Genomic DNA, 9115 nt, shown 5'->3' with positions numbered 1-9115 from the left:
GGTGCAGCTGTTCTGACGCTATAAATAAAATTCTGACGAAAGTGGCAACGCCTCAAAAAAGTTAAAGATGAGCAACATCACAGACGAGATGCTAAAGCACTGAAAAGCTGTAAAAAAGAGTACTAATGAGATTTATGGTATGATTGAAAACAAAATAACAGAAGCATCAATATTGCTTGACATTTTTACTCAAATGCTACAACACAGAAATTCAAGCACATTTGAATAAGCATCCACAGTGCTGGTGGTTCCCATGATTCAGACCTTTGTGGTTTCCTCACCTTCACTAGTACATTTGGTGGAAAAAATTGATCACCTAACAAATGGTAGATACAAGAAACGATGACCTTTGTAAAATCATAGAATCATAGAATCATAGAATGGTTTGGGTTGGAAGGGACCTTAAAGATCATCTAGTTCCAACCGCCCTGCCATCAGCAGGGACACCTTCCACTAGACCAGGTTGCTCAAAGCCTCATCCAGCCTGGCCTTAAACACTTAAACACTCAGTTTAAATCATCTTACAACAGTAAGGCTTCAAATGTGGCACACAAAGTATGCCACAAAATTATATGGGTCAGTCTTTGGCCTCCTCAGACAGATCCCAAGGAGCTCCCACTCTGAAAACATGCGAGAAGCACTACAATAGACAAAAGATAGGAAAAGGATGGCTGCACAAAAATAGTTACAAAACAAAACCCAGTCCTGCACACAGAGTTGCTATGAAATGAAGCCACCGGCTCAAATGCCTCAGTGAAACCTTGTCCCTTGTGGACGTGAATGGAAGTTTGGCCATTGGCCTCAATGAGGTCAAACATTTAGTCCTAGTTTTATAATCCTTGTCCGTGCATCCTATGCACAGATATACACAAACACAGATATACTGTGTTTGATGTTCTTACTCCTGCACTCCTTCATCTTATCCAGCTAAAAGATACTTGTAAATATTTTCTGCCTCCCCCAGTAACATACTCAACACAAATCATGCCTCCCTGCTGTCCCACACTATTCCTACTCTCACAGACTGACAGAGATGGGAAGACTGCCATCAACCTCCTGCTTCACCTCCCACATCAGCAAAACTGTGATGTGGCTAAGGTAAGGCAGGGCCTGAAAGAGTTTGCAAAATCTGTCAGTCTGTGTGCGTGCCAGCATGAGGGGATATTGTCTGAAGTGTCTGTGGTCAAAAAATCCATGTCACATTTGGTAGTAACATAGAGTTTAAAGGACCAAGACAGGAAATTGTATTTTCCTCCCAGCCACTTCCTCTCACTTAGTTCAGTAGCTGCAGTTTCTGCTGTTTTGTTTCTAGCAAAAATGATGGTTAAAATGAGTTTATGTCCATACAAGTTTTGTAACACAGACACAATAAAATTTTGGGTCATGGTTTTCACCCTAGATATAACACTTTAAATGACAAGATTTGTAAAATCATTAAAGCCCTTGACCCAGAGTGTGTTGTAAGCAGCATGAAACAATACTCTCTTCCTCCTGCTTAGTTTCTTAGTAACTTGCATTTGCATTAGGAGTCATACAATACTTGTGTTGGCCTGTCAGGCCAGTGTAATTTTCCATGTTCTTCACAGATATTCAATATTTCAGGCAATAATATTCATATGTCTACAATTGTGGTTAAGAATAGTGCTGTACTGCCACCTTCTGATACAAGATAATCAGCCATTAATAATCCCATCACTGTGAAACAGCCCTGCAATATGAACCTAGGAATAATTAGACAATAAATTATTGCTCATTGTCAGTAACTGTACTATGATAAAAAATTAATGTGAAATTGTGCATATACTATGTTAAATAGACTTTTGAATGCCCCCTTTCACATGTTATGACTTACTGTCTGAATTAACAAATTTTCAAACAAGTCTATCTGTATCATTTCATTGTTGTAACATTTTATCAAGCTCTATATGCATTATACAGTAGAGCGAGGAGCACAGCGACTTTTATAGGTATTTACCCAGGACTGCAGATGTAAATGACAAACAACTCATATTCTATGGCACAGTGAGGGCTAGGGGCTCCCCAGGGATGGCATGGTGGTAGTGGAAGGGGCTCCCCATGGAGTGTGGCAGGGCAGAACCCCACAGCCAGGGCCCGTCCCACCGCCCAGCCTGGAGCAGAGCAGCCAGGGGCACTGGGCAGCCCCAGCCATCAGGCACCTCCCTTGGGATGGGCTGAGAGATTTGGGTGAGCACCCTTCCCAAAGAGCCCTGTGAGTGAGGGAACAGCAAGCGTACTGAGTGTGGAGACATACCCTGAAACTCACCCTGTCTAGTATCACTGAAAAATTATTTCACTTCTATGAAGTAGCCATAATTACTTAAATTTAGAGGCACTAGTAAGCATGCATTGCTAAAACCACCACATAAATATTTTGCATCTCCCTAGCCTCTGTTTTTTAATGTAGAAAAAGATGTTTGGAACATTTAAAGATGTTTTCCAATTTGTCTTTGTGAGGAATGTCTAATGACAACCATTTCGCCAGTTCTCACACTCCTTTGTAGTGTTTATACTCAGTACTTGATTTAGAATTAAAAGCTCTGGTGATATACCTGTGAAAATCATAACTGGAAATATGAAAAATTACTTCAGTAAACTTTAATGATAACAGCTTGCAACAAAATCAGAACCTGCTCAGTGAGACATAAACATGTGCTTTCTGTATAACAAAAGCCATACTGCTATACGTATGGATGTTTATGTTAAAATTAAGTTAAAATAGCACTGTCAAATAGCTGAACTTAAAAAATACCAGAATTAAAAACCACCAGAATTAAGATTATTTGGGAATTTTAAAATTTTACTTCCTTTAGCTCTGTATCCTGTAGCCAGTTATGCCCTGATCTATCAGTCTATCAGTCCATGTTTTTTCCTTCCACTGAACTTTTTCTTACTCCCTCAGATATATATTTTGTTTGTATTTCCACAACATTGCATGCTATCGGTATAGAAGATGCAGCTCTCCCTCCTGACTCCCATCTGTGCATCCCTTTCACCCAGTTCTGGTCATCTCATTTCAAAAAGGAGACAGCTGAACAAGAATGAGCACAAAAAAGGAATGGCCAGCACTATGGAATGGCATCTCCTAAGAGATTAAACACATCCAGAGTCTTCAGTCTTAAACTACTGTGATGGAGGAGGGATGTGACAGGCAGCTATGAGATCATTAATGGTGTCGAGAACATTAATAGAGAACAATTGTTCAGTATTTATCATAAGCCAAAAAAACCCAGGCGTCACTCAAATCATAATGTGGCAGATGTACAAAAAACAACAAGAAATACTGAGCATTTGCTCAATTCCTTATATTCCTCTCCCAAGTAGCTACTAGTAGCTCAGATGAGGGTACTGGGATAAATGGACTTTCAGTGCTATCAAGTACGATCATCTTTATGTTTGGTTGATTATTATTATTATTATTATTACTATTATTATTATGCTATATAATCAAATTATATGACATTTTCTTCCAAGTCTCCTAAAAACAACCTCCACCTCCCACATTACCCTAGAGGAATAGAGACGTGCAGGATGCATTGTGGTTGGGGACACCTACTGAGAGCAGGTAACTGTAACACACACTGGCAGGGACACTCCTTGATGTGCTGGGACTAATATGAAAGCAAGGGGATGCATATGGGATCCAGGACCTATAGCGCCAAATGAGCTATCAGAGCAGAGGTCTGCTAGTAAGAACTGTAGCCTTAGACTTCTTGTCTAGCTGCAGTTTCCTCTTTTCTCTTGACTCCACCAGTCCCAGCATCCCGCTCTCAAGCCAGTCTCAGTCTTCAACCACAGAACAATGCAAAATGTCTATTAAATAAGCAAAGACATACTTGTCCAATCAGGACCAAAAGGACTGTTTCAATTACATTTTCTGATAAAGCAGATGAAGGTTTAGGGAGTTATTTATCTCTATACTAGACCCTGTAATATTGCTGTGTGAAGATATTTACAAACCTGATGTCCACAGTGTTATTGCATTCATGGTCAAAAATCTCAAAGGCCTCTTTAATCTTTTTCTCAACTTCAGCTACTGCACAATCTGCAGAAAGAAACATAAGAAAAGTAAAAAAAAGGTTCATTGAGCTCTTGCAATTGATTTATTTCCAATTTGAGAATTGCGACCACAGAAGCACCAAAAACTGACAGACAGGTAGACAGGAAAGGTACTTCGAAAAAGCAGAAGTTATTCTGAAAAAAAAAAAAAAACAAACAAAAAAAAACAAAACCACTCTCAATGCAGAATCTATAATTTCTATATGGCCTTGCTATGGCTCTGCAGCTCCAACAAGTCTGGTGGTAATGGTGTGTCTCAGCTGCATGATCACCTAAGTGTCCAAGTGTGGACTCTGTCCAGAGTGTGCCACAGCTCCTTCTGGACCACAAGCCTGAGCCATTCCTGGACACCGTGGTGCCAGTGGTACGAGCAAGGTCAACGTGGGCCCAGATGTGCCCTGAGATAGGGCTGAGTCTCTTCACCCTGCATCCAAAGAAACTTAAGTGTTCTCATGTCCACTAAGTTAGCCATAATGTATAAAAAGCTGACAACCAGCAATAAAGAAGTGGCCAAGATATGTGCACAGTGAATATATCTCATGGTAAATAATTTATTGTAAGAGTTTGGAAAGGAAGACTATCTCAGTGAAGGGGAAGGAGTAATTTGCTTCATTTCCTTTTTATATCTCCATCTCAAAGATTGGGGAAAGAAGAACCGCAAGCTACCACAATTATATCTCATCTAAAGCCAGAAATTTCATTCTGGGGTAAGGGAAGTACCAGGAAATAAATTCCAAAAATAAAAATGTAAAGAGAGAAAAGGGTCTATCTCAAAAAAAAAAGCTTCCTGGCAAGGAAACCAAGGTAAATAAGAGTGAACTGGTTAGCCCATTTATTAACGTCATAGTTCGACTCCAAAAGACCGAATACAGGAAGCAAAGTGATATGATCTTGACCTTTTGGTTCCTGTGGCTATATACTGCCCCAGCTGGCAAACTAACTTTTGGGAGGCAGCATTTTGTGAGTTAGCCCCATAGCCCTCACAGAGACACCACAGGGAAAATCTGAGTGACAGACAGAACATGAGATTGGTATCAAGTACACTTGCTTTCTCATTTGCACACCTCTGCTGTATTTTCAACATAATAATTACAATGTACCCCTCCTCTATTAGAACTGATTTATCTTCTTCTTGAGGCTCATCTGGTGTTAAGTGTTGTTGAGCAGCTCTGACCAGCACTAAACCACTGGACCTTGTTTCCACAGGTATAACAATTTCATATGTAGTTTTCCACAATCCAAATAGTCTGGGAATCCCTGGGGCTGCAGTCTACAGCCATTTTTTTTTCATTTGCTCTCTTACCCTCATGACAGAAATGTCTGTTTTCTGCCAAAAGATATCTGAACTAAACATAGCTAAATGGTACACTGGCTTTGTAATCTCCCTGTCTTTATCTCAACCCATGAGCTTTTTCATTGTATTTTCTCTGCCAGTGCTGTGGAGGAGGGCAGAGTGCAGATGGGTGGGTGCCTGACAGCTGGCCAAGGTCAACCCACCACAGGCTGCCAGCACTTCAATATAGGAGTAGATTGGCCCAGATATAAAGAAGCTCTTTTTCATATAGAACAGAGGCACATCCCCTTATAAAGGTACAAGTGCCTGCTGCTTCCCATCTGTGTTTGGTACTGAACTCCCCCAGAGGATATGTGAAGAGAAGAGAGGTAGGAATATATTTTGTATTCCTCTCTCTGACTTTATTCCCCTGATGGAAGCAAGGGCAGGTACATGTACGATGGATTGGAGACTGGAGCTCACTGAGGAAGAGCCCTGTTCAGTCCCCAGATAGAGGAGAAGCCGTATTTTTTTCATAGCTTGACAATAATGCCTACCTTTTATGTGCCTGAGCAGTAAAATCCACATTTAATTCCTTTCCAAACAACTCAGTTAAATCTAAGTGGACATGATTCCTTGTAGAAGAGGCCCTAAAGACTCTCTAACTACTAAATTTGATGGGAGTTTTTCAGGATTTCAGAGAGTCCTGGATCTATTCTCCAATGTAGACTGCTGGGGTTTAGTTCCTGACATCAGACACTTCAATTGTACACTGTGTCTTGCAGTAGAGAAATGCTGAAGGGATATTTATAGCTGTATATTCTTGGCTTGATGAGTGAGCCTTCTATAGAAATAAAAATTAACCAGGAGGAGTCAGGGAGAGATTTCCACTACTGGAACTATGGAGCCATCCAGCCTTTTCAAGCTTTTCCTTCTGTGAAAACAGTATACATTCATCTTACCTGTTTCAAGAGGCCTGACAAAGGTTCTGAAATGAAATGAACTTGATGATTAAATCTAGGTACCAGACAATCTATATTACTTCCAAGAACTGAGAGGAAGCTGTGATTAAGAGCCATATCCACGGATCCATGGAAGCAAACCTAATACACCGTAGTCCTCTCGAAGACTCTCTGTGAGATGAGTGAACACCTAATAAGCTATTGCCTAAATCTCTTGTCAACCCTTTAGGAATGAAAGCCAAAGATGTTCAACATAGTTCAGGATGGAAAAGCTAGTTATATGAAGACTTTTATGACTCACTCTAAATCTCTCTTTGGGAGGGAGAAAAAGACAGATTCTAGCTCTAGGATAAGTAATGGATAAAGATTTAAAATTATACCTTCAAGAATGGCAACAAGAGATCAGACATGCAGTTAACTCAGCAGATGTGATGCTCTAATGTACTGAAATCTTTCTGTACAAGGAGACTCTGCTCCATGGGTAGATCAATTAAAGTTTCATGTTGCCCTGTGGAGCAATTTTTTAGCAGTTTTCAAGACAGAAATGCCTACACTCTGATTGAATAAAACATTTCGCTCACTTATTCTACTAACTAGAAAAACAATACATAATAACAAAGATAAAATTATCTGATTACTTCTAATGGCTTAAATAAATAAATATTTAAACACACTATATCAAAAAAAGATTCCAACACCTACAACTACTTACTCCCTCAAACACGTCCTGTAGGGATGATATACTATTTCCTTTTATATGCTGCTAAAATGCTCCAGATAATTGCCATTTTTTCTCATTTTCTCATTCTTATTTATTTTCCTACCACATATGCAATAAGAAGACAAAATTTCTTAAAATCCATTCTCCAGGAGCATTAACTGAAAAGTGTACTCACTATCAGTTTCCTTTCCTGTACTATCCTCTGCTACTTTCCCAGTTTGTTTAGCATGAACTAGATACAGCTCTAGACGCTGCCAGTTAAGTAAGACTGGCAGGGATCTGGGACTCCCAAATTAATTCTGCTGGTTCTTTCAGACTGAATTCTTCCTCTTCAGCTTGTCCAGACTGTTCCCCAGCACTCCAAAGCCTATTTGAAGTCAGCTCTTAAGCAGCACACCTGCCTCAGTTGTGACATTTCCTCTTCAAAGACCACAGCTTCAGTCTTCGTAGGGATCAGAAGCAATTAAAGAAAAAGATGTGGCTCTGCCAGACTCTTGAGTAATGAACATTTTTAAAAGTGATTTCTAGTTGATACAGTTTGATAGATTCTACCATTCCTTTAACTGTATGAGCTTGCTTTCTTTTCTTCCTCAGGGCCAGTTCCTCTGATGGTTCAAAAAGCCAACCCTTCCTTTCACTGAAGAGAAGCTACGTGCAGGAAAAAGCAGTATCAAAAGAACAGGTAGGCCAACATTAAACAACCACCTAAAATGCTGGGCAGCAGCATCTGGCTGCTGCTCACAGAAAAAGATTTAGTCCCAATACAGCCTGATGAACCTTCTTACACAATGTGATACTCTGAAACTCTTTTCATGCTATGTAAAGAATAAAATTAAGGGCTGATTTGTAGAAGCACCAGTGGACTTCATTTTATTACTTAGTGTTACTACTTAACACACCTGAAACATTAATCTTTATAAATATTAATCTAGGTATATTTTAATAAATATAGTCAACTTTACATTTAAACACCTATATGTATGTGGACACCTCATTAATTACTCCACCTTCTCCTCATGATACTATGTTAGGGTTACAAGTAGGTGTGAAGAAACCCCTGAGGTCTCTGGTGACAGGAACACTTTTTATACAGGGCTGCCTTGCTGAACTAGTCAGTCTGAAAGGACAAGGGACACAACTGGGTGACCCCAACTCAGCGACAGACAGTTTTGGAGTCATTTACATGTTGTTGTTCTGGTTTTATTTAAAAGTGGTGTTACCAACAGCTCTTTTGTAGTTCTCCCCATCCACTAACCAGGGCTTATCAGTACAAAGTACAGAATTGTAGCAGTGGCTACATATTCCAGGACCATTTCTTCTCCTTCTCACTAGTCATTATTTCAACCAAAAAAGCGGGCAGCAATGTTGGTCCTGTCAGCTGAAAACTGGGAAGGGGATGGAAAGACTGTCATGAAGAAAAATGAATATTTTTAAGAAGGCAATGGACACAAGAGAGGATATGATTGTGCAGGCAGCCACATGAGAAAACGTGAGTCTTAAAGCCCCCTGCAATCTCCACTCAGCTTCAGTGAACCTTCTCTTCCTGCTCACAGATCCAAGCTATGGTATTTAACTACCCTCCTCACACTGCTCCAACACTGCAACACTCCTTATGCTGCCTCCATGAAGCCCCGCTGACCATCATCCTTTGCAAATCCTAGCTCTTCCTATCACAGGCTTCAAACTGAAGGACTTGAGAGGTGGGGCCCAAAACGGCAATGCTCATGCCATCGTATCCAACTGGGGAATAAGCCAGGCCAACCAGAGCAGCGACAAATGTTCCTTAGCTGCCTCTCACAATGAGAACCAGAAGGCAAATCATCTCAAGGGTGACAGAGCACTGGAACAGGCTGCCCAGGGAGGTTGTGGAGTCTCCTTCCCTGGAGACGTTCAAGATCCGCCTGGACACCTTCCTATGTGATCTCATTTAGGTTCCTGCTCCGGCAGGGGGGTTGGACTAGATGATCTTTCGAGGTCCCTTCCAATCCCTAATATTCTGTGATTCTGTGATTCTGTGTACGGATACGGTGGATTTTCCTGCACCCCTCCAAGGAAACCTACATGCTCGAATACCTCTCTGAA

The 9115-nt window shown here is 40.6% G+C and overlaps 1 protein-coding gene across 1 annotated transcript in view; it reads right to left on the bottom strand.

Annotated features, from left to right (window-relative positions):
* DRC8 (dynein regulatory complex subunit 8) overlaps positions 1–8369 on the bottom strand; it is a 17037-nt gene extending 8668 nt beyond the window's left edge. The window contains exons 1-2 of the mRNA XM_010168653.1: positions 8352–8369; positions 3979–4070 (exon numbers count right to left, since the gene is read on the bottom strand). Coding sequence (XP_010166955.1) covers positions 3979–4070; positions 8352–8369 — 110 coding nt within the window. The remainder of the gene's footprint in view (positions 1–3978; positions 4071–8351) is intronic.
* Positions 8370–9115: the final 746 nt, after the last annotated feature.

This window comes from Antrostomus carolinensis, unplaced genomic scaffold (genome assembly GCF_000700745.2).
Source record: "Antrostomus carolinensis isolate BGI_N321 unplaced genomic scaffold, ASM70074v2 scaffold29635, whole genome shotgun sequence".
NCBI lineage: Eukaryota > Metazoa > Chordata > Aves > Caprimulgiformes > Caprimulgidae > Antrostomus > Antrostomus carolinensis.
Note: the sequence above shows the minus strand (reverse complement) of the source record. Positions and strands in the feature narration are given on the sequence as shown.